The 26,489-nt window shown below is 40.5% G+C and overlaps 1 protein-coding gene across 1 annotated transcript in view; it reads left to right on the top strand.

Annotated features, from left to right (window-relative positions):
- Window positions 1–26,489, top strand: part of CES5A (carboxylesterase 5A) — a 291,437-nt gene that overhangs the window by 255,928 nt on the left and 9,020 nt on the right. The window contains exons 9-14 of the mRNA XM_082437045.1: window positions 830–983; window positions 1,440–1,544; window positions 3,202–3,306; window positions 4,643–4,780; window positions 7,814–7,924; window positions 16,672–16,819. Of these exons, the coding sequence (XP_082293171.1) occupies window positions 830–983; window positions 1,440–1,544; window positions 3,202–3,306; window positions 4,643–4,780; window positions 7,814–7,924; window positions 16,672–16,819 (761 nt within the window). The remainder of the gene's footprint in view (window positions 1–829; window positions 984–1,439; window positions 1,545–3,201; window positions 3,307–4,642; window positions 4,781–7,813; window positions 7,925–16,671; window positions 16,820–26,489) is intronic.

A 26,489-nucleotide genomic window follows, 5' to 3' on the forward strand; every position in this document is an offset into this window, starting at 1 on the left:
TCCTGGGCAAGGGATTTAACCTCTCTGTGCCTCCATTTACTGTCTGTGAGAAGGAAACGATGAATCCATCAGTATCCTTAGAACATGCTTGCGGATATCACTGATGGGCGTGGGGGTGATGTGAGCTGTGGCTGCAGAGAAATGCAGCCACTGCCTAAACCACTTCCCAGCAGAGGGTGGTGGGGCATGGGGTGGCAGAATAAACTTCCCAGTCCCTCAGTATCCCACCCTGAAGCCCCCAGCTGGTGTCTCCCACTGGCCACAGTTCATAAAGGTCAGTCTTTTGAGAACAAGGTGGAGAAGGGTGAAGAGGAGACCCAGAGGGATAAAGGAGAAAGACCAGCACCACCTACCTCACAGGGTGGGAGGATCATAGGAGCATCAGCTGTAAAGCCCTTGGGACAGCGTTGTGCACGATGCTGCAGCAGCTGCTATTATTATCATTATTATTCATTTAGTCATTCATTGGAACCCCTGTGCCCAGGGTGGTCTTGCTTCCTGGTGCAGACCAACTCTCAGGGGCAGGACTTTTCTGGAATCCATGGATGCAGGGGAGCCTATGATTACCCTGGATTGCACATATAAGATTGTCTGTGCATTTTTCTGGGGTGTGGAGCTATCATCAGATTCTCAAAGAAACCCAAATCCCAGCAGAGGGTGAGAATTAAGCCTGGTTTTCCCAGCTGCCCCAGGCCTCTGACTCTCAGCTCCTTTCCAGCTGAGGTGGCGATGCCCTGACACCAGCCCACGGCCTCTGCAACCCACTCCCTGGGCTGTGAGAAGCAGACAGCGGCCACCTGAGCATTCTCACCCTGCCTCTTGTCCACAGCACAAGGGACAAGCACGCACTGGGGAACTGGGCCTTCATGGACCAGGTGGCTGCCCTGACCTGGGTCCAGGAGAACATCGAGTTCTTTGATGGGGACCCACACTGCGTGACCATCTTTGGCGAGTCAGCAGGAGCTATAAGTGTTTCCAGCCTTGTGAGTTCTTCTCTTTGGGACTTGAAGGAACCTCGGTGTCACCTCATTTTTGAGGTGACAAAAATGAGGACAATGAGTCATTCACATCTAATTGCTGCTTTCATGTTGAACAAACACTTATAAACACATTGTCTCCCTCGAGCCTCACAAATACATCGTGAGTTAAGGGCTCAGTCTCATTTCAAGGACGGGGGGTGAAGGAGCTAGCACTCCCACGGCAGAATGCTTGACCTCCAAGTTCATGAGGAACCTGGGGCTCGGCGAGGTTAGAAAACTTGCCCAAACCTTCGCAGCTAGTCCTTGAAACCTCCAAACCAGGATTTTTTCCCCTCTGAGTTTAGAGCTCTTAAGAAGGCTTCCTGGGAAGTTTTCTTTAAAGAAGGGCTGGGTTTTGTGTGTGATAGGTGGGGAGCCCCCTGGATAACTTTTCCTGGGTCTCCTGTGTTCTCTCTCCAGATTCTGTCCCCCATGGCCAAAGGCTTATTCCACAGAGCCATCATGGAGAGTGGGGTGGCCATCATCCCTTACCTGAAGGCCCCTGATTACGAGAGGAATGATGATGTAGGTATATTGTTAACTCTTCTCCAGCTTCCTCTCCTTGGTCAGGAGAGAATGTGGTCAGGTGTCCATAGACCACGTACTTGGCTATCCTTGCTGACCATGACCAAAGGATCTGATGTTGGCCCAAGGTGACCCTTGTTGCTCCATGGAAGGGCTGGTTCAATAGCAAATCGGTCCAGGTACACAATGCACTACTGCTGGTGTGCATGAGTATGTGTGTGTGTGTGTGTGTGTGTGTGTGTGTGTATGTGTATAAGCATATGTATAATCGTTCTTACATCTTATCCATTACTCTTTGCTTGTGATATATAATTCAGTCCTCTGTATTATGTATGGCTTTTCTCCTGTACTAAATCTACTCCACCTAGAGTACTATGTTAAGAAAGATTCTGAGGTTGTTTCCAGCTCAGTGTGAAATAATGCTGTGACTGATAAATGCTGTCTGGCATGAGATTGTGAGGGGGAAGTGAGGCATATGCCCTAGGTATGTGTCATCTATCATCTTGTCTTAGCGCTCTACCAGATAAGAGGACCTAGAGGCCAAGGTCTCTATATCTTTCATGTCCCAGCATAATGTCTGGTGTATATTAGGTGATTATAAATGTTTGCTGAATGAATGAGTTAACGAATGAGCTGATTCATTCAATGAATACTAATTAAGCCCTGGACTGTGGAGCCACCTCCTGGGTATTATTCGCTTTAGTGGTGCATTTTCTTAAACACCTTGTAGAAAATAACAACTTACACCAAGAGTGGGAACATAGAGTTATAATATCGTAAAACAAAATACCCTCAATACACAGGGAATATTGATTTTGGTAACATGATATATCAAGCTTTTTTTAGTTTGTGCATTCACCACACACATATTGAGTGCTCATTGTTTTCCCTGCTCTGTTTTAAGACCCATGGGTTTATAAGTGGAGAAGACATATACTAACTTGAGAAGACTATAATCTTTTTATGGCAAGGATTTTTAACCTGGAATCCATGGAGAGTTTGATAGGTGGTCCTAGAACTCCTACAGTTGTATGGAGACTCTATGTTTGTGCATTTTCCAGAGAGAAGGTCTGTAGCTTCCATTGGATTCTCAGAGCATCTATGACTCCCAGAAGAGTAAGGACCACCACTCTCAAGGGACAAGTTCTACACATGTGGGAAGTCCAATGACAGGGCAAGAAGGTGTTTAGCAAAGAGCTAGGTAGAGGAGGTGAGGACACTTGGAGTAACAGGAGATTAGAAGAGGAAGGGGCTCATGGGGGCTGCAATGGTCTAAAAGAATATCCTGGAAAAGATGGGACTTGGGCCTCAAAGAATGAATGGAATTGGTGTAGAGATAGAAAAAGGATGCTCAGGGCATGTTCAGATGTTCCAGGCTGGGGTGGGGCTGGAGCAGAGCTGATAAGCTGAGATGGATCCAGCTCTGGTGATTGCTAAAGATGACAAAGAGGGTCAGGCAAGAGAGCAAGGATGATGCAGTGCCAACCTGTCCTTAATGTGTGCATTCCATTATGGGCACATGGGGGTGGAGAGAGGCAGCAGGCCGGACTTCATATATAAAGCACCAACCTGGGGCTGGACTGAGGACATTTTCCAACTTTCATTTTCCTGGAGGCTTTCAGTCCTGTGCGCTGACCTGTTCCTTCTCCGGAAATAGTCGCAGATGGTTGCAGATATTTGTGCCTGCAACGTGTCAGACTCCGTGGCCCTGCTACAGTTCCTGCGGGCAAAATCCTCCAAGGAGTTGCTGAGCATCAACCAGGTGAAGAGGGAGGGGAGAGTTTGGGGACAGTGTTGCCCTTTGAATGGAGTGGTAGACAAATCCTGCCACTCTCTTATTTATTTTGATTTGGGACTTGGACAGATGGCGGTTGGGGATTCATAATAACGGCTGTAAAAAAACAATGTGGCATATAGAACCCTTATAGGTAATTTAAGGACATTGACAAGCCAGGGTGCTGCTTAGCTTGGATAAGACCCAACAAAATACAAAGGTTGTCTCTACATCATTGAAGGCATCTCACTGGGAAGAGGGACCACATTTGCTCCACAGGCCACTAGAAACTAAAGTCAAGATCAAGAGCTGGAAGTTGGGAAGCCATTTTGGCTTAAGATGACCAAGAACTTTCTAAAAACTCAGCTGTCTGAAAAAGGACCGGCTCCTTTAGAAGGCAGTGAGATACCCACCTCTGTAGGTATGCAAGCAGGGTCTACATGACTGCTGACGAATTTCAATCACTGGATGATTCATTGGACTGGATGATCTTTTATGTCTAATCTTCCAATCTTGAGACCCTCTGGTAGTCCTTGAGAGAATTAGGTCCTTACCTGTTCGATTCTAACATTTGTTAAATAGTTATTTGGCATGGACTGAGAATCTGCTGTGAGTTTTACTAGGGTCCAGGAAATGGGTAATAAGTTCTTGACCCAGTGTAGTGTGAAAGCTCTTTTGTGTGCTCCCTTCTACCCCCACTCCCAGAACAGAGACCTAAAAAAAATCATGAATAGAGCCAGGTGTTACTTCCTAAGACCCAAGAAATATCCATCCAGATCCAAGGCCCAGTGTTGAGGAAGATGCCTCAGGAAGACGCTCATACGAAGCCACACTACCCTGGCCATCCCCTCCCCTCACCACTCTGCCCATTGCGTTTGGCCAGTGGTTCCACACTTGAGCATGCATCAGACTCACCTGGTGGGCTTTTTGCTGGGCTGCACCCCCCAGAGTTTTGTATTCAGCAGGTGTGGGATGGGGCATGAGAATTTGCATTTCTAACAAGTTCCCAGGCGTTGACGCTGCTGGTCCAGGAGCCATGCTCTGAGAACCGTTGTGCAGGGGTATTATATTTCTTAGGTTATTACTATTATTATCCCTATTTAGCAGATGAGGAAATTAAGGCCCAGAAAAGTTGAGCCCCTTTGCCTAAGTGAATGGCAGAGCTGGCCAGGCAGCACTGATGTGTTGGGATGGGCCAAGAGTGGCTTATTTTTCCCTTCCTAATGCCCTTTGCTATAGTGGGTTGGCTCAGCTAGGCTAGGGTTTGGGGACAGCAGATTTCGTGAAGAGAAACAGCTGCCGATTTTTCTCTTCCTTATTTCAGAAAACCAAGTCTTTCACTCGAGTGGTTGATGGCTTTTTCTCTCCTCATGACCCTTTAGACCTATTGGCTCAAAAATCATTTAAGCCAGTTCCTTCTGTCATCGGAGTCAATAACCACGAGTGTGGCTTCCCGCTGCCCGTGGTAAGAACTCCTGCTGTGCCTCCTTCTGCTCCCTCAGCAGCGAGGCAGCTGTTTGCTTCACACTGGGCACGCCCACAGATTTCACCCAGCGTTATGAGGGCTGGAGCCCGTCACCCAAGTACACAGCTTGGGTGTACTTCTCATCTTTCCTCTCTCTGAAGGAGGAGAACTGCGGATTGGGGGCAGCCGTAGCAAGTGTCCACCCTGCTCCTCGTATAGGTTTAAAGAAACAACTCTACAAAAAGTAAGAGAGGATTGGACCCATTTGAACTTTGTTCAAAACATTACAAACGATTGTTTCAAATAAGCACTGCTACTACCTCAAAGGTGAAATTCATACAGGTTTAGAAAACTTCAGTCCTTTACACTCTCATGTCCAGCCTTGGTTCTGGTATTTGATTTCCAAGAACGCTCTCTAAGGCAGTGCAAGTTGCAAAATTATTGAATTGTTTCATTCATTCAACAAGTATGAACCAAGCATTTACTATGTGCCCTGCACTCATAAAAAAACAGCATTCGGCAGTGAGCAAGTCACATGGTTCCTGCTTTTTGCCTGCTTACATTCTCAAGGGGAGAGACGGGTGACATGCAAGATTGAAAGGATGGTTTCAGAGAGTCTAAGTGCTATGAAGGACATCAACTGGGAAGAGGAGCCTTCTTTAGGGAGGGAAGCAGGAGTCAGGAAAGGCTTCTCTGAGGAGGGATCATTTGAGCTGAGGCCTGAATGCTGAGTAGGAGCCATGATTTCGTGACCCTGTAGTTTGAGAAGACCCTCCCCATTCAAAATAAGCTTTTCGTCTGTCCTCAGAAGAGCAGAGTGCTCAATTCTTTTTTTTTTTTTTTTTAATTTTTTTTAAATTTTATTTATTTTTATTTATTTATGGCTGTGTTGGGTCCTCGTTTCTCTGCGAGGGCTTTCTCCAGTCGCGGCAAGTGGGGGCCACTCTTCATCGCAGTGTGCGGGCCTCTCACCATCGCGGCCTCTCTTGTCTGGAGCACAGGCTCCAGACGCGCAGGCCCAGCAATCGTGGCCCACGGGCCCAGCCGCTCCGCGGCACGTGGAATCCTCCGGGACCAGGGCTCGAACCCGTGTCCCCTGCATTGGCAGGCGGATTCCCAACCACTGCGCCACCAGGGAAGCCCCTCAATTCTTAATATATCAAAGCTCACTTCTGCAGACCAACCTCTACCTTTCAAGCTGGGGGAAGTGAGGTTATGAAATACAGAAGTGTGTCAAGTTACAAGGCTAGTTGGTGACACTCTAGAATCAGAATCAGAACCCTGAGTTCACTGAGCTGTTAAAGGCATGTTCTGGTAATTATTAATTTGACACATAGACCAAAGTTTAGGGGTAAGTAGGGTTGGGGATTTTTTCCCTCGTTGTAAATGAGGCAACTGAGTCACAGGCTGTGGCTTAAGTTAGGTCTTCTAATGCTTTCTGGATCTGTGCTAGAAAAAGGAAGGCAGCTGCTACTGATAATAGCCACGCCACCATAACCACTGTGACTGAGTGCCTTCCATAAGCCAAGTGCATGCTGTCGGTACAACTTGCAAACAGGCATCATTATCCCCATTTTGCAGCTAAAGAAACTGAGACTCAAAGTGACTAATGTGACTTTCCTAAGTCTCCTAGCTAGAGAGGAGACAGCACTGTATAAATTTTGTGTATTTAGGCTCTGCCTGTAAATGCTGAGTTCTCTATTTACCTGCTGCGTGACCTTTAGGGAGCTCCGTAACCTCTCTGAACCTCTGTTCCCTCATCTATGAAATAGGGCTAATGTTATTACCCACCTCACAGGTACACATCAGGTAGCTTGGCATATAGTCTAAGTGCTCAGTAAATGTTAGATATTGGAATTATTCAAATGGGAGAACAGAACTTGGTGCCCAGGTCTGCATGCACAAGAGGCTGCATGGGTGCTGTCATTCTGTGTGACCATTGCTGGTTGTTTGAGACCATAGGAAATCTCCAGAAACCAATCCTAGCTCCTGAACGTACAGAGAGGGTTCTTGTAGTTAAAATGTACTTGTGGATTATTTCAGTGACTCTGGGAGAAGACAGATATGTTTAAATATCTGTCATGACTCGTTACCCCAAGATTTTCAGCAGAAAATGTACCAGAGAAATTCATTTGACAAGTGAATACTACTTCTACCCCCTCATGTTTTTAAGCTGTGATATTGGCTAGGGAAGGGTCATTTTAAAAATAATTGCTCGTAGCTCTTACTCTGTACCAAGCAGCCCCTGTGTTTTTAACCATCTTCTCTGCAACCTCACTAAGCTGCCTGCCCCTGCCAACTGCTGGCTTCTGAGACCCTAATGACAAAGGTCTTTAGAAAGAGAGCAGTAAATAAACCACTAGTTTTGAGATTTTCAACCTCTCTTTTAACTTGCTGTTGAAGCCAAGTGGTGGCCTGTGTTAGTTTCCTAGGGCTGCCATAACAAAATAACACAGACTAGTGGCTTAAACGACAAAAATTTATTTTCTCAATGTTCTAGAGGCTAGAAGTCCAAGATCAAGGTGCCAGCAGGTTTGGTTTCCTCTGAGGCCGCCCTCCGTGGCTTGTGGGTGGCCGCCTTCTTGCTGTGTCCTCACAAGGTCTTTCCTATGCGTGCGCACCCCTGGAGTCTCTGCACTTCCAAATTTCCTCTTCTTATAAGGACATCAATCAGACCAGATTAGGGCCTACCCTACCATCCTCATTTTAGCTTAAAGACCTCTTTAAAGACCCTCTCTCCATATACAGTCACATTCTGGGTGTTCAACATAGGAATTTGGTAGGGGACGCACTCAGTCCATAACATGGCCTTTCCACAGGGCAGCCACTCAGCTCCCACAAGACTGCAGGTATGACAGGGAATGGCTGCCTCTTATCAAATGTGAGGAGAAGAAACTTCGTTGCTCAACCAACCCACTGAGGCTGCTCCTTACACGTGGACCCCTGGGGGCTGAAAGGGTTCCTGCTCTTGCCAGCCTCCCCTCTGAAAGGCGGGTGCCTGGGCCCTCGGGGAGACCAGTTTCCCTTCAGATGACCTGCTGTGCTCACAGAGGGGGCACCTGCTTCTTTCCAAAGGAGTTTCCTGAGATCCTCGGGGGCTCCAACAAGTCCCTCGCCCTGCAGTTGATACACTCAACCCTGGTAAGTGAGCCTGACTCTCCAAGATCCATTCATTTCACAAACCTCCTTGGGTCACACACAGGGGTAGCACTGGGGGTACAGATCTTCCTCATTCATTCATTTAGTAGATCTTTACTAAGCAGAGTTCTGCAATCCCTTATCCACAATCTCAACATCCAAATCGCGCTGACAACCCAAAGGCTTCTTGTGACCTACATGGCAGCCAAAATTGACCTAGACTGATACGTAGCCATTGGTCTTTATTGTTGCTATACGTTCATTCACTTTATCCCACCATATGTTTCTCTGTGGGCATATTAATATGGGGGCTGGGGTGCTGCCCCGTCCCCCCACCCCTGAACATATCACATAATATGTAGCATATGTACTGAATTATCTGTCTACGAACGGAAAAGTTCTGAATTCTGAAAACCACTTGGGACTAGGGACCCATATTCACTACATACCTACATACCAGCCAGGCACTGTACTAGGTTCTAGCAATACCGAGGACCATTACTCACTCACTCCCTGCACTAGGGATTTAGAGATATAGTTATCCTAGACACTAGGATATAGAGATGGATTTCTTTCCTTCCTTCCTTTCTTCTTTCCATAAACATTTATTCAGTGTGTATTTTGTGGCAGATTCATTTCATTCATTTTTTATTGAACAAATGTTTCTTATGCGTCCACATGCCCCAGAACTTCCCGAGGCACTGGGTGCAGTGATAAGCAGGCACTCCCCCTGCACTTGAGGGACTTAGAGACTGTTGCGGTGGACGGACATGACCGGGCACTTTGGTACGGTGCTGTACACACCAGAGCAGAGATGTGTTCGAGGCCCTGTGGTGCCCACAGGAGGGAGCAGGTGGCTTCCTCGGGGAGGAAGGCTTTGGAGGATGAATTAAGTTTGTCTGGTTAATGGAGGAGCAGGACTGAGGGGAGCCGGAGGGGCTGAGAGGACCAGTTAGGAGCAGAGAAGCGTAAGGAGATCAGTGGAAGAGGTTGGCTGCAGCAGGGGAGGATGCTGGCAGCTGTTTCATGCTATGGAAGGAATATAAAGTTTATTCTGGGAGCTGGGAACAGAAAAAGAGAAGCATGCTTTGACTTCCACTTTAGAAATAGCCCTATGGCTGCAGAGTGGCCCAGACTGAAGGCAAGGGATCCATCAGGTCCTAAGGCTTAGAGGGGATGTTTGGTGAGTCTTGGTTGTCTGGTGATGAGAGTTGGGATGAAGGTTTCAGATATTTAAAATACGTTGGACAGAGGAATTTCTCAGGCTGGATTGGAGATGGCCTCATGGAGGAGGAGGCCATTGATCTGGGCCTTAGCGAAGCGGAACATTTGAGCAGGAGGGTATTTCAAGAGGAGAAGGTATCTTGAGCTAGGTCCCAGCGGGTGGGAAGTAGGTGTGTGGGAAGCTGCAGGAGGACCAGAAGGGCACGCAGTCTCTCTTCCTCCCAGTAGCAAGGCAGGAAGTACTTTCCAAATGGTAAGTAGTTTTCTCATGCAGAAGCCATAATTTTGCTCCAGAACCCTAGGGATCTGCACTGTGACTGCCCAGCTGGGGCTTGCCAGAGGCTCCACATGGCATATGTACCCCCCTTGGATACCTCAAGCACCGAGGTGTCTGCTGGTACTATGGGCCACGCAGGGGAACTTGCACCAGAACCTGGACCTGCTGCAGAGCCCTCACTTGCTCTGGGCCTGATTAAAGCAGTTGGCCTTCAGAGGACCCAGTGAATGTGTCCAAGCAGCATTCCCTGGCGTGGTATACGCTGCCTCCAAATCCCAAAGAAACCTATGAAGGGCTGTGCCTCTGTCTTAGTGTTAGGGGGTTGAGGTGCAGTAACTTCTCCCAGTGTTCCCCAGAGCACCAGACTCCCACGAACATCAACAATGTGGCAGACCTTGAACCTTTATGATGTTTCCTTTCCATCCTCTGGCATTTGTGCTGGGGCCACACTGAAGAACTGAAGACTGGGAGGCAGCCTGGTGTCAGGTCAAAAAAGCATGGGATGCTCTGTTAAAGGACTTGGCAATGGGTTTCAGAGGGAACTGACAGAACTGAAGGCCTGCTCTGTGCCAGGCAGCATGCTTTTCTTTTTGTATCTTGTGTGATCCTCTGAACAACAATTGTTGTTGAACAACAACAACAATAAATAAACAACAATTTTTTTTTTCCATACACACACACTGTATTTTATTTTTACAAGAGATAAATAGACTGACACCAAGCATTGTACATGGATGACCACAACAAAAGCAACAATGATTGCAATTACCAAACATGAAACACACTCATACTGTGTCATAATATTGACATTCAGTCCAGTAATCCTCCACTGTAACAGCTCCTTTACTTTGCAGTGAAAATTGATTTGTATATTCTTTGCCTCTGAGTCCTTGTGGGATTTTTTTTTTTTAATTCAGACAGAAAGTCACAAAAATTATACTCATCCTCATCAGTTCACTCAGTCCCATGTAATTAATTTTTTTTTCATCTTGATCTTTTGTTAGCACTTTTATGAGTTCATCAGTTTTTCATTAGAGTTCTGAAAATGCTTATTCATTCAGTTCAGCAGTACAGTCAGTTACCAGAAACCTGTACTTGTCAGAGTCTTTTCCATGAATTTCTTGAAGAGGAAAGCCTTTTATAGGAACATATTTGCAAAAGCATCAGAGTACACCGAGAACTGTCTGTAAATGACAAAAGACTTAAAAATGACCACTGTTAAAGATTTGATGAAAGTTCATAATAATGCAGTTGACAAGAAAATTAGTTATTTCTGAGATATACATTTTAAAGTAATAACTAGGATTATTACTTATAACATTATAGCAGAACATATAAGATTTTTAGAAATTTCATATAATGTCTGAAACATTTATATTAACATATTTCCATACAAATACAAATATAAGATTTTTAGAAATTTCATACAATGTCTGAAACATTTATATTAACATATTTCCATACAAATACAAATATAAGATTTTTAGAAATTTCATGTAATGTCTGAAACATTTATATTAACATATTTCCATACAAATAACCCAATGAAAGTTTAGTATTAGTTGTTTTGTTTGTTTGTTTTTTTATACTGCAGGTTCTTATTAGGCATCAATTTTATACACATCAGTGTATACATGTCAATCCCAATCACCCAATTCAGCACACCACCATCCCCACCCCACCGCAGTTTTCCCCCCTTGGTGTCCATATGTCCATTCTCTATATCTGTGTCTCAACTTCTGCCCTGCAAACCGGCTCATCTGTACCATTTTTCTAGGTTCCACATACATGCATTAATATACGATATTTGTTTTTCTCTTTCTGACTTACTTCACTCTGTATGACAGTCTCTAGATCCATCCACTTCTCCACAAATGACTCAATTTCGTTCCTTTTTATGGCTGAGTAATATTCCATTGTATATATGTACCACAACTTCTTTATCCATTCCTCTGTTGATGGGCATTTAGGTTGCTTCCATGACCTGGCTATTGTAAATAGTGCTGCAATGAACATTCGGGTGCATGTGTCTTTTTGAATTACGGTTTTCTCTGGGTATATGCCCAGTAGTGGGATTGCTGGGTCATATGGTAATTCTATTTTCAGTTTTTTAAGGAACCTCCATATTGTTCTCCATAGTGGCTGTATCAATTTACATTCCCACCAACAGTGCAAGAGGGTTCCCTTTTCTCCACACCCTCTCCAACATTTGTTGTTTGTAGATTTTCTGATGATGCCCATTCTAACAGGAGTGAGGTGATACCTCATTGTAGTTTTGATTTGCATTTCTCTAATAATTAGTGATGTTGAGCATCTTTTCATGTGCTTCGTGGCCGTCTGTATGTCTTCTTTGGAGAAATGTCTATTTATGTCTTCTGCCCATTTTTGGATTGGGGTGTTTGTTTCTTTAATATTGAGCTGAATGAGCTGTTTATATATTTTGGAGATTAATCCTTTGTCCGTTGATTCGTTTGCAAATATTTTCTCCCATTCTGAGGGTTGTCTTTTTGTCTTGTTTATGGTTTCCTTTGCTGTGCAAAAGCTTTGAAGTTTCATTAGGTCCCATTTGTTTATTTTTGTTTTTATTTCCATTACTCTAGGAGGTGGATCAAAAAAGATCTTGCTGTGATTTATGTCAACGAGTGTTCTTCCTATGTTTTCCTCTAAGAGTTTTATAGTGTCCAGTCTTACATTTAGGTCTCTAATCCATTTTGAGTTTATTTTTGTGTATGGTGTTAGGGAGTATTCTAATTTCATTCTTTTACATGTAGCTGTCCAGTTTTCCCAGCACCACTTATTGAAGAGACTGTCTTTTCTCCATTGTATATCTTTGCCTCCTTTGTCATAGATTAGCTGACCATAGGTGCGTGGGTTAATCTCTGGGCTTTCTATCTTGTTCCATTGATCTATGTTTCTGTTTTTGTGCCAGTACCATATTGTCTTGATTACTGTAGCTTTGTAGTATAGTCTGAAGTCAGGGAGTCTGATTCCTCCAGCTCCATTTTTTTGCCTCAAGACTGCTTTGGCTATTCGGGGTCTTTTGTGTCTCCATACAAATTTTAAGATGATTTGTTCTAGCTCCGTAAAAAATGCCATTGGTAATTTGATAGGGATTGCATTGAATCTGTAGATTGCTTTGGGTAGTATACTCATTTTCACAATGTTGATTCTTCCAATCCAAGAACATGGTATATCTCTCCATCTGTTGGTATCATCTTTAATTTCTTTCATCAGTGTCTTATAGTTTTCTGCATACAGGTCTTTTGTCTCCCCAGGTAGGTTTATTCCTAGGTATTTTATTCTTTTTGTTGCAATGGTAAATGGGAGTGTTTCCATAATTTCTCTTTCAGATTTTTCATCATTAGTGTATAGGAATGCAAGAGATTTCTGTGCATTAATTTTGTATCCTGCAACTTTACCATATTCATTAATTAGCTCTAGCAGTTTTCTGGTGGCAGTTTTAGGATTCTCTATGTATAGTATCATGTCATCCGCAAACAGTGACAGTTTTACTTCTTCTTTTCCAATTTGTATTCCTTTTATTTCTTTTTCTTCTCTGATTGCCGTGGCTAGGACTTCCAGAACTATGTTGAATAATAGTGGTGAGAGTGGACATCCTTGTCTCGTTCCTGATCTTAGAGGAAATGCTTTCAGTTTTTCACCATTGAGAATGATGTTTGCTGTGGGTTTGTCATATATGGCCTTTATTATGTTGAGGTAGGTTCCCTCTACGCCCACTTTCTGGAGAGTTTTTATCATAAATGGGTGTTGAATTTTGTCAAAAGCTTTTTCTGCATCTATTGAGATGATCATATGGTTTTTATTCTTCAATTTGTTAATATGGTGTATGACATTGATTGATTTGCGTATATTGAAGAATCCTTGCATCCCTGGGATAAATCCCACTTGATCGTGGTGTATGATCCTTTTAATGTGTTGTTGGATTCTGTTTGCTAGTATTTTGTTGAGGATTTTTGCATCTATATTCATCAGTGATATTGGTCTGTAATTTTCTTTTTTTGTAGTGTCTTTGTCTGGTTTTGGTATCAGGGTGATAGTGGCCTCATAGAATGAGTTTGGGAGTGTTCCTTCCTCTGCAATTTTTTGGAACAGTTTGAGAAGGATAGGTGTTAGCTCTTCTCTAAATGTTTGATAGAATTCACCTGTGAAGCCATCTGGTCCTGGACTTTTGTTTGTTGGAAGATTTTTAATCACAGTTTCAATTTCATGACTTGTGATTGGTCTGTTCATATTTTCTGTTTCTTCCTGGTTCAGTCTTGGAAGGTTATACCTTTCTAAGAATTTGTCCATTTCTTCCAGGTTGTCCATTTTATTGGCATAAAGTTGCTTGTAGTAGTCTCTTAGGATGCTTTGTATTTCTGCGGTGTCTGTTGTAACTTCTTCTTTTTCATTTCTCATTTTATTGATTTGAGTCCTCTCCCTCTTTTTCTTGATGAGTCTGGCTAATGGCTTATCAATTTTGTTTATCTTCTCAAAGAACCAACTTTTAGTTTTATTGATCTTTGCTATTGTTTTCTTTGTTTCTATTTCATTTATTTCTGCTCTGATCTTTATGATTTCTTTCCTTCTGCTAACTTTGGGTTTTGTTTGTTCTTCTTTCTCTAGTTTCTTTAGGTGTAAGGTTAGATTGTTTACTTGAGATTTTTCTTATTTCTTTAGGTAGGCTTGTATAGCTATAAACTTCCCTCTTAGAACTGCTTTCGTTGCATCCCATAGGTTTTGGGTTGTCGTGTTTTCATTGTCATTTGTCTCTAGGTATTTTTTTATTTCCTCTTTGATTTCTTCAGTGATCTCTTGGTTATTTAGTAACGTATTGTTAAGCCTCCATGTGTTTGTCTTTTTTACGTTTTTTGCCCTGTAATTCATTTCTAATCTCATAGCGTTGTGGTCAGAAAAGATGCTTGATATGATTTCAATTTTCTTAAATTTACTGAGGCTTGATTTGTGACCCAAGATGTGATCTATCCTGGAGAATGTTCTGTGCGCACTTGAGAAGAACGTGTAATCTGCTGTTTTTGGATGGAATGTCCTATATATATCAATTAAATCTATCTGGTCTATTGTGTCATTTAAAGCTTCTGTTTCCTTATTTATTTTCATTTTGGATGATCTGTCCATTGGTGTAAGTGAGGTGTTAAAGTCCCCCACTATGATTGTGTTACTGTCAATTTCCTCTTTTATAGCTGTTAGCAGTTGCCTTATGTATTGAGGTGCTCCTATGTTGGGTGCATATATATTTATAATTGTTATATCTTCTTCTTGGATTGATCCCTTGATCATTATGTAGTGTCCTTCCTTGTCTCTTGTAACATTCTTTATTTTAAAGTCTATTTTATCTGATATGAGTATAGCTACTCCAGCTTTCTTTTGATTTCCATTTGCATGGAATATCTTTTTCCATCCCCTCACTTTCAGTCTGTATGTGTCCCTAGGTGTAAAGTGGGTCTCTTGTAGACAGCATATATATGGGTCTTGTTTTTGTATCCATTCAGCCAGTCTATGTCTTTTGGTTGGGGCATTTAATCCATTCACGTTTAAGGTAATTATTGATATGTATGTTCCTATGACCATTTTCTTAATTGTTTTGGGTTTGTTTTTGTAGGTCCTTTTCTTCTCTTGTGTTTCCCACTTAGAGAAGTTCCTTTAGCATTTGTTGTAGAGCTGGTTTGGTGGTGCTGAATTCTCTTAGCTTTTGCTTGTCTGTAAAGCTTTTGATTTCTCCATCAAATCTAAATGAGATCCTTGCCGGGTAGAGTAATCTTGGTTGTAGGTTCTTCCCTTTCATCACTTTAAGTATATCATGCCACTCCCTTCTGGCTTGCAGAGTTTCTGCTGAGAAATCAGCTGTTAACCTTATGGGAGTTCCCTTGTATGTTATTTGTCGTTTTTCCCTTGCTGCTTTCAATAATTTTTCTTTGTCTTTAATTTTTGCCAGTTTGATTACTATGTGTCTCGGCGTGTTTCTCCTTGGGTTTATCCTGTATGGGACTCTCTGTGCTTCCTGGACTTGGGTGGCTATTTCCTTTCCCATGTTAGGGAAGTTTTCAACTATAATCTCTTCAAATATTTTCTCTGGTCCTTTCTCTCTCTCTTCACCTTCTGGGACCCCTATAATGCGAATGTTGTTGTGCTTAATGTTGTCCCAGAGGTCTCTTAGGCTGTCTTCATTTCTTTTCATTCTTTTTTCTTTATTCTGTTCCGCAGCAGTGAATTCCACCATTCTGTCTTCCAGGTCACTTATCCGTTCTTCTGCCTCAGTTATTCTGCTATTGATTCCTTCTAGTGTAGTTTTCATTTCAGTTATTGTATTGGTCATCTCTGTTTGTTTGTTCTTTAATTCTTCTAGGTCTTTGTTAATCATTTCTTGCATCTTCTCAATCTTTGCCTCCATTCTTATTCCGAGGTCCTGGATCATCTTCACTATCATTATTCTGAATTCTTTTTCTGGAAGGTTGCCTATCTCCACTTCATTTAGTTGTTTTTCTGGGGTTTTTTCTTGTTCCTTCATCTGGTACATAGCCCTCTGCCTTTTCATCTTGTCTATCTTTCTGTAACTGTGGTTTTTGGTCCACAGGCTGCAGGATTGTAGTTTTTCTTGCCTCTGCTGTCTGCCCTCTGGTGGTTGAGGCTATCTCCAATTTTTTTTTTTTTAATAGAAGAGGTAACTCCAAGAGACCAACTCGCTTAGATCAAAGAGCAAAGGTCTGGAGACAGTGCTGGTACCAGGAGCAAGGCCAGCCTCAGGAGTGTGCAACCTGTGTAGTTCAAAGGGCCTCATGCTTAGAAGAGTCCTATACTTGGTTGAATGTTCTGTTGTCACTATCTTAAAATTCTTAGAGTTTTTGAACGAGGACCTCACATTTTTCACTTTGCACTGGGCCGCACGAACAACGTAGCCAGATCTGCCCAGGGGTGGCTGTTTCTGAAATATTTCAGAGAGGCGTGCATACTGTGATTAGAGCATGGGATTTGGATGCAGATAGACTTGTGAAGGAATCATGGTTCCACCACTTTGGACAAACCATTTAACCTCTCTAAACCTCAGTTCCCTCACCTGTCAAATGGGGCTGATTTTGATACTTGCATCGTAGGGTCACTGCGTGGATTAAATGAGACAATGCATGTAAAGCACTCAGAATTTTGCCTGCACAGGCAATGTTTGACTGTTGTTGCTGTGTGTTGGCTATTGCTGTTGACCTAGATCTCTTGCAGCCATGATGTTTTACAGCACATCCCTGTCCAGTATTTATACCTTGTGGCTAATGAATATTTCTACAACAAGCACTCTCTGATTGATACACGAAATCGCTTCCTGGATTTGCTTGGAGATGTGTTCTTTGTGATCCCTGGGCTGGTCACAGCTCAATATCACAGAGGTGAGTCTCCTAGCACCGCTCCTCCTGCAAGGCTGGTGGCTGCAGGGATCCCTGTCGCCTGCTGACTGTCCACCTGCTCTGCCCTTCTTTTGTTTTGTTTATGGTTTGCTGAGAGGGGGTTCCCAAGGCTGTCTGGGATATAGCCCTGCATGCTGACCTTAGCAGTTCCCCTGCCTTTCAGAGTTCAGGAATGTTGATCAGTCCTTGTTGTTTATATTCCTTCCCCTTCTTCAGGACCATGTAGAAAAGTTCTACCCCTCCATATTTTCTGGGGCCTGGCCCCCACTTTCCTTCCTCTTCGGAAGTGTCTTCCCAAAGATCTTAACTAGAAGGAGTAGTGGAGCAATCAGAAAGAGAAGATTACTCGTGGGGAAGCAAACCTGCCCTTCTTTCTTTTTAAAAAATTTTTATTTTTATTTATTTTTTAAATTGAAGTATAGTTGATTTACAAAGTTGTGCGAATTTCTGCAGTACAGCAAAGTGATTCAGATATATATATATGTGTATATATATATTCTTTTTAATATTCTCTTCCATTATGGTTTATCACAGGATATTGAATATACTTCCCTGTGCTATACAGTAGGACCTTGTTGTTTATCCATTCTGTATATAATAGTTTGCATCTGCTAACCCCAAATTCCCACTCCATCCCTCCCCACCCACCTCCCGCTTGGCAACCACATGTCTATTCTCTATGTCTGAGTCTGTTTGTTTCATAGATAAGTTCATTTGTTGTCATATTTTAGACACCACATATAAGCGGAATCTCATACGGTATTTGTCTTTCTCTTTCTGACTTTCTTCACTTAGTATGATAATTTCTAGTTCCATTCATGTTGCTGCAAATGGCATTATTTCATTCTTTTTATGGCTGAGTAGTATTTATTTATATATATATATATATATATATATATAACACACACACACACACACACACACACACACACACACACACACACACACCCCACATCTTGTTTATCCATTCGTCTGTCAATGGACATTTAGCTTGTTTCTATGTTTTGGCTATTGTGAATAGTGCTGCTATGAACATAGGGGTGCATGTATCTTTTTGAATTATAGCTTTGTCCAGATATATGCCCAGGTGTGGGATTGCTGGATCATATGCCAACTTTATTTTTAGTTTTTTGAGGAAATTCCATACTGTTTTCCATAGTGGCTGCACCAATTTATATTCTCACCAGCAGTGTAGGAGGGTTCCCTTTTCTCCACACCCTTTCCAGCATTTGTTATTTGTAGACTTTTTAATGATGGCCATTCTGACCGATGTGAAATGGTATCCCATTGTAGTTTTGATTTGCATTTCTCTAATAATTAGTGATGCTGAGCATCTTTTCATGTGCTTGTTGGCCATGCGTATGTCTTCTTTGGAGAAATGTCTATTTAGGTCTTCTGCCCATTTTTTGGTTGGGTTGTTTGTTTTGTTGTTGTTGTTGTTGTTGAGTTATATGAACTGTTTGTTTATTTTGGAAATTAAGCCCTTGTCAGTTGCATCATTTGCAAACATTTTCTCCAAGTCCGTAGGTTGTCTTTTTGTTTTGTTTATGGTTTCCTTTGCTGTACAAAAGCTTGTAAGTTTGATTAGGTCCCATTCGTTTATTTTTGCTTTTATTTCCATTCCCTTGGGAGACTGACCTAAGAAAACATTGTTTCGATTTATGTCAGAGAATGTTTTGCCTATGTTGTCTTCTAGAAGTTTTATGGTGTCATGTCTTATATTTAAATCTTTAAGCCATTTTGAGTTTATTTTTGTGTATGGTGTGAGGGTGTGTTCTAACTTCTTTGATTTACGTGTGGCTGTCCAGCTTTCTCAATGCCACTTGCTGATGAGACTGTCTTCTTCATTGTATATTCTTCCCTCCTTTGTCAAAGAGTAATTGACCATAGGTGTGTGAGTGTATTTCTGAAACCTGCCCTTCTTTCCTTTCTCCCTTCCTTCCTTCCTTCCTCCCTCCCTTCCTCCCTCCCTCCCTCCCTTCCTTCCTTCTTTCCCTCCCTCCTTCCTTCTTGCTTTCTCTCTCTTTCCTTCTTTCTCTCTTTCCTTCTTTCTTTCTCCCTTTCTCTTTCTTTCTTCCTTCCTCCCTCCCTCCCTCCCTCCCTCCTTTCTTTCTTTCTTTCTTTCTTTCTTTCTTTCTTTCTTTCTTTCTTTCTTTCTTTCTTTCTTTCTTTCTTTCTTTCTTTCTTTCTTTCTTTCTTTCTTTCTCTCTCTCTCTTTCCTCTTCCCTTTATTCCATCCCCCTTTCCTTTCCTTTTCACAGATATTTTTTATCAAGGGCCTGCCATATGCCTGATACTATTCTAGGCCCTGGAGACATAGCAGTGAACAAAACAAAGACCCTGCAACCATGAAACTCACATTCTAATCAGGAAGACTGAAAACAAATAAACTAGTAAATATAGAGTACCTACTTGTAAGATGGCAATAAGTGCTATACAGTAAAATAAAGCAGGGTAGTGGATAGTAGTGACAGGGTGCTGTGGGAGGATACTGTATTATAAGGTCTATTAAACTGACATATAACAACCAACTCTTAAATTTGGCAGCTTGGAGGTCACTGGTAACCTTGAGAGGAAACATTTTGATGGAATGATGTAGGTAAAAGTCTGATTAAAATGGATTCAAGATAAAATGGGCAAACTGATCTCTATACTCAATACAATCCCAATCTCAATGAAAATCTCAGCAGTGGTTTTGGAAAAATGAACAAGCAGATTCTAAAACTTTATCTGGAAACGTAGGGGTAGAGAAAACAATCTTGAAAAAGAATTACAGAGTGGAGGACTTACAAGTAACCTGATTTCAAGACTTATCTTTGAGCTATAATAATTAAGAAGGCCTGCTATTGGCTGAAGGATAGACAAATAGAACAGAGTGGACAGTCCATAAGATGGACAGTTAATCAATTTTCAACAAGGCACTTAGATAATTCAGTGGGCAAAGGAAATTCTGTTCAACAAATGGAGCTGAAATAAATGGATATCTTAACATAAAAAGTGAACCTCAACTCCCTAACTCACATCATACACAAAAATTAGTTTGAGACAAATTGTAGATCCAAGTGTAAAAGGTTTCATTGTATTTTAGCAAAATTTTTGCTTATCAAAATACACTGTTAACAACATCAGCAGGAATGGTGGAGTAGGGAACTTGCAAAGGCTGTCCCACCACAAAAGCAGTGGATAAACTGGCAAGGACCATCAGAATCAACTTTATCAGAACTCTGGAAACAAATTGAGAATTTACAGCAAGCAAGGGAACATTTCATCAAGACATAACCTTGAGTTTCAGTTAAAGAACTTTGTGGCATTTTAACTTACTCTGCACCATCCCCTGCTACCCAGCTAGGTGGTGGTCTTGAAGACAACAGCCCACACTTATAGTATAGGTTCCTAGTACTAGAGGGAGAAGAATGGGCCTTATTCTCAATGAATTGTGGTTGCTTGTTTTGACCTGTGTGGTGGCTCCCTAAACAGCTAAGCTCAAAAGGCTTGGTTTTTGTTTTGCCAAACTCAGAACTCTCTCAGGGGCTGAAGCAGCTACCTGATGGGCATTTTTCATAAACATCTGCAGGTGCCACTAGGTTCCAGGGATAACAAGTCGGAACAAATAATAGACAAGAAGAAAGACTGGGCAATGAGATACTTTGGAGAATAAAGGCTTGAAAAGCCCCCTCATGTTCCTGAGAATCTAGAAAGCCATGTATATGTCCATAGTGGAGAGCATGCTCAGAAAAGGCCTGAGAAGGCCTTAAGCTCTCACATCTGGCTGACCCTCAGGCTCTGCTCAAAGAGAACATGAATGCTAAAGGAACCTAATAGAACTTCCGGCATTGAAAATACAATAACTAAAAATTCACTAGAGGGGAACAGTGGTAGATTTGAGCATAGAGAAGAAAGAATCAGAGAAGTTAAAGATAAATCGATTGGGATTACCCGGTGTGAGTATCAGAAAGAAAAAGGAATAAAACAATAATAATAGAGAACCTAACGACCTGTGGGATGCCACCAAGCATGCCAACATATGCATAATAGGAGTTCCAGAAGGAGAGGAGAGAGAAAACAGACAAAAATAATATTTGAAGAAATAATGATCAAAATGCCCCATATTTGATAAGAGACATGAATATACCCTGCCAAGAAGTTCAGTGAATCCTAAGTAGGAGAAACTCAAAGAGAACCCACACAGAGACATGTTATAATCAAACAATAAAAAGCCAGGATTTTTTTTTTTTTTTTAAATTTTTGGCTGCGTTGGTCTTTTTTGCTGCACACAGGCTTTCTCTAGTTGTGGCGAACGGGGGCTACTCTTCATTGCGGTGCACGGGCTTCTCATTGTGGTGGCTTCTCTCGTTGTGGAGCACAGGCTGTATGCATGTGGGCTTCAATAATTGTGGCATGCAGGCTCAATAGTTGTGGCTCACAGGCTCTACAGCTCAGGCTCAGTAGTTGTGGCACACAGGCTTAGTTGCTCCACTGAATGTGGGATCTTCCCAGACCAGGGCTCGAACCCGTGTCCCCTGCATTGGCAGGCAGATTCTTAACCACTGCACCACCAGGGAAGTCCCAAAGAGAAATTCTTGAAAGCAGTAAGAGAGAGGAGACTAATAATGTACAAAGTCTCTTCAATAAGACTAACAAGTGATTTCTCATCAGAAACCATGGAAGCCAGAAGGCATTAGAATGACATATTTAAGGTGCTTAAAGGAAAAAAACCCTGTCAAAAAAGAATTCTACATCCATCAAAACTATAATTCAAAAATGAAGGGGAAATCAAGATATTCCCAGAGAAACAAAAAATAAGGGAGTTTGCTACTAGTAAACCTGCCTAAGAAGAAATGCTAAAGGGTGTCCTTAAGGCTAAAACAAAAGGACACTAGACATTATCTCAAATCCACAATAAGAAAAAAGAACATCATTAAAGGTAACCACTTTACTTATGCTATGTTTACTTATAATATAAAAGAAAGTATTAATGTATTTATTATTTCTAACTTCTCTTTTTTCCCATATGATTTAAAAGACAACTGCATAAAACAGTAATTATAAATCTGTTACTGACCCACAATGTACAAAGATGAAATTTGTAAAAATAACAACATAAAGGGTGCAAAGCTATATAGGGGGAAGTTTTTGTATCCTACTGAAACTAAGTTAGCATTAATTTGAAATAGATTATTAATTGTTAACTGTAATACCCAGGATAACCACTTAAAATAACTTAAAAATATGTAGTAAAAAAAAACAGTAAGGAAATCAAAATGGTACACCAGAAAATATTTATCTAACATAAAAGAAGGCAGTAATAAAGGAATTGAAAAACAAAAAGTATATAAGACAAACAAAGATAGGAAACAATTAGCAAATGGCAGAAATAAGTCCTTCCTTATTTGTTATTACATCAAATGTAAATGGTTAAGATCTCAGAAGGCAGAGATTACAGAACGAATGGATTTAAAAAAGTAATCCAACTATATGCTTTCTACAAGACACTCACTTTTGAATCAAAGATACAAATAGGTTGGAAGTGAAAGGATGGCAAAAGATACATTCCATGCAAACAGTAAACAAAAGAGAGTTGTAGTGGCAATACTTAAATCAGACAAAATAGACTTTAAGACTAAATAGTTACAGAGAAATTGTTACAGGCTAAAAGAGACAGAGAAGCACATTATATAAGGATAAAATAGTGAATCCATCAAGAAGATATAGCAATTAAAAACCCAGATGTACCTTACAACAGAGCCCCAAAATATATGAAGCAAAAAATGACAGAATCAAAGGGAGAAACAGACACTTTTACATTAATAGTTGGAGACTTCAACCCCACTTTCAATACTAGAACAACTATACAAAAGATAGACAAGGAAATAGAAAACTTGAACAATACTATAAACCAACTACATCAAACAGAAACATAAAGAACACTTCACCTAACAACAGCAGATTGCATATTCTTCTCAAGTACACATGGAACATCCTCAACTATAGACCATATACTGGACCACAAAACAAGTCTCAGTAACTTTTAAAAAGATGTAAATCATACAGAGTATCTTTTCCAACCACAGTGGAATGAAGTTAGAAATCAATAATGAACGGAAATCCAGAAAATTCACAAATATTTATAAATTAAATGGCACTTTTTTATAGTTTAGAAAATTGTGGCAAAATATGCATAACAAAAATTTTACCATTTTAATAATTTTTAAGTGTACAGTTCAGTGGAATTAAAGTTCATTCACATTATTGTGCAACCATACCACTGTCCATCTCCAGAACATTTTCATCATCCCAAATTGAAACTCTGTACCCATTAAAAAATAACTCCCCACTCCTTCTGTCTCTATGAATTTGACTGTTCTAGGCACTTCATATAAGTTGAATCATATAATATTTGTCCTTCTGTATCTGGCTTAATCCACTTAGAGTAATGCCTTTAAAGTTCATCCATGTCATATCACGTATCAATTTCATTCTTTTCTAAGACTGAATAATATTCTGTTGTATGTATATAACACATTTTGTTTATCCATTCGGCCATCAATGGACATTTGGGTTGTTTCCACCTTTGGTTGTTGTGAATAATGCTTCCATGAACATTGGTATACAAATATCTGTTCAAGTTGCTGCTTTCAGTTCTTGGGGTGCATACCCAGAGGTGTAATTGCTGGATCATATGGTTATTCTATGTTTAATTTTTTGAGGAACTGTCCTATTGTTTTCCACAGTGGCTGCACCATTTTACATTGTGCATTTATAATGCACAGGGTTCCAAATTTTCCACATTTTTAGCAACACTTGTTATTATCATTTTTAAGTAATAGCCATTCTAATAGGTGTGAAATGGTATCTTATTGTGGTTATGATTTGCATTTCCCTAATAATTAGTGATGTTGTTGATATCGAATATCTTTTCATGTGCTTATTACCCATTTGTATATATTCTTTGGAGAAATGTTTATTAAGTTCTTTGCCTATTTTTGAATTTAGCTGGTTTTTGTTGTTGTTGCTGAGTTTTAGGAGTTCTTTACATATTCTAGATACATTAATCTTTTATCAGATAAATGATTTGCAAACATTTTCTCCCATTCTGTGGATTGCCTTATTATTTTGTTGATAGTGTGCTTTGCTACAAAATAGTTTTTAAACAACAAACTCTTAAATAATCAATAGGTCAAAGAAGAAATCACAGGGAAAATCAGAACATACTTTGAGATGAATGAAAACAAAACCACAAGATACTGAAACTTATGGGGCATGGTGAAAACAGTGCTTAGAGAGAAATTTATAGCTGTAAGTGCATACATTAAAAAGAAAAAAAGATCTCAAATCAATAACCCAACCTTCCACCTTAAGGAACTAGAAAAATAAGAGCAAAGTAAATCCAAAGCAACCAGAAGGAAGAATATAATAAAGATTAGAGCAGAGATAAATGAAATAGAGTATAAAATCAATAGAGAGAATGGATGAATATAAAATTTGGTTCTTTGAAAAACAACAGAGACTTCCCTGGTGGCGCAGTGTTTAAGAATCCGCCTGCCAATGCAGGGGACACAGGTTTGATCCCTGGTCCAGAAAGATCCCATGTGCCGTGGAGCAGCTAAGCCCGTGTGCCACAACTGCTGAGCCTGCTCTCTAGAGCCTGTGAGCCACAACTACTGAAGCCTGCACACCTAGAGCCCATGCTCTGCAATGAGAAGCCACTGCAATGAGAAGCCCACACACCTCAACGAAGACTAGCCCTCGCTCGCTGCCACAGCTAGAGAAAGCCTGAGCACAGCAACGAAGACCCAATGCAGCCAAAGATAAAAGTAAATTAATTAATTAAAAAAATAAAAATAAAAGAGTGTTTATTGAAAAAAAAATAAAAGAAAAACAACAAAATTGACAAACTTTTAATCAGACTGACCAAGAAAGAAAGAAGACTCAAATTAGAAATGAAAGTGGGTGCATTACTACAGACATTACAGAAATAAAAAGGATTATTATGAACAGGTGTATGGCAACAAATTAGGTAGATGAAATTGAGAAATTCCTAGAAACACAAAAACTACAAAAACCAATTCAAGAAGAAATAGAATATCTGAATATCCCTATGACAAAAGAAATTATTGAATCAGTAAGCAAAAACCTACCAACAAAGGAAATCCCAGGACCAGTTGTCTTCACTGGTGAATTCTAGCAAACATTTAAAGAAGAATTAAAACCAGTCCTTCTCAACCCTTTCAAAAAAGTGAAAGAGGAAGGACTACTTCGTAACTCGTCCTATGAGACCAGTAGTACCCTGATAGTAAAGCCAGACAAAGACATCACAAGAAGAGAAAACTATAGACCAATATCCCATATGAGCCTAGTTGCAAAAATCCTCAACAAAATCCTAGCAACTGAATCTAGCATATTAAAAGGATTGTATACCATAATCAATTGGGATTTATCCCAGGAATATAAGCATGGTTCAATATATGAAAACCAATCAATATAGTATACCTTATTAATAGAATACAGGAAAAAACACACAATTATCTTATTAGATGCAGAAAAAGCATTTGACAAAATTCAACACACATTCATGATGAAGACACGCAACAAACTAAGAATACACAGGACCTTGTTCAAACTGATAAAGGACTTATGTGAAAAACCCACAGCTGATATCTTACTTAATGGTGAAAGACTGAAATCTTTCCCTAAGATCAGGAACAAGATAAAGATGTTTCCTCCCACCATTTCTATTCAAGTTCTAGCGAGGACAAATTAAAAGGAATCTAAATTGGAAAGAAAGAAACAAAACTGTCTCTATTCACAGATGGCATGATATTATGTGTAGAAAATTCTAAAGAATCCACAAAAAACCATGAGAGTTAATAAATTCAACAAAGTTTCAGGATACAAGATCAGCATACAAAAGTCGGTTTTATTTCTACACACTAGCAGTGAACAATCAAAAAATGAAATTAAGAAAACAACTTCATTTAGAATAGCAACAAAAAGAATAAATTACTTAGAAATTAATATAACCAAGGAGGTACAAGATATGTGCACTGAAAACTATAAAACATTGCTGAAAGAAATGAAAGAATAAATGGTTTGGAAGATTCAGATTTAAGATGGCAATACTCCCAAATTTAATGCAACTCCTATCAAAATTCTGACTTCCTTTTTTGCAGAAATGAACAAGCTGATCCTAAAATTCATATGGAATTTCAGGGGACCCAGAATAGCCAAAATAATCTTGAAAAAGACCAAACCTGGAAGACTCATATTTACTGATTTTAAAACTCACTTACTACAAGCCAATGGTAATCAAGGTGGTGTGCTACTGGCATAAGAATAGACAAACAGATCAATGTCCAGAAATAAACCTATACATATCTATGGTCAATTGATTTACACAAGGCTGCCAAGACTATTCAATGGGGAAAAAATAGTCTTTTCAACAAATTGTGCTGGGACAACTGAATAACACATGCAAAAGAATGAAATTGAACCCTACCCTCACACCATAATCAAAAATTAACTCAAAATGGTTATTTGTAGTGAGGTGGATGGACCTAGAGACTGTCATACAGAGTGAAGTTAAGTCAGAAAGAGAAAAACAAATACCGTATGCTAACACATATATATGGAATCTAAAAAAAAATGGTCTGAA

This window comes from Balaenoptera physalus (genome assembly GCF_965194825.1).
Source record: "Balaenoptera physalus genome assembly, chromosome: 19".
NCBI classification, from domain to species: domain Eukaryota; kingdom Metazoa; phylum Chordata; class Mammalia; order Artiodactyla; family Balaenopteridae; genus Balaenoptera; species Balaenoptera physalus.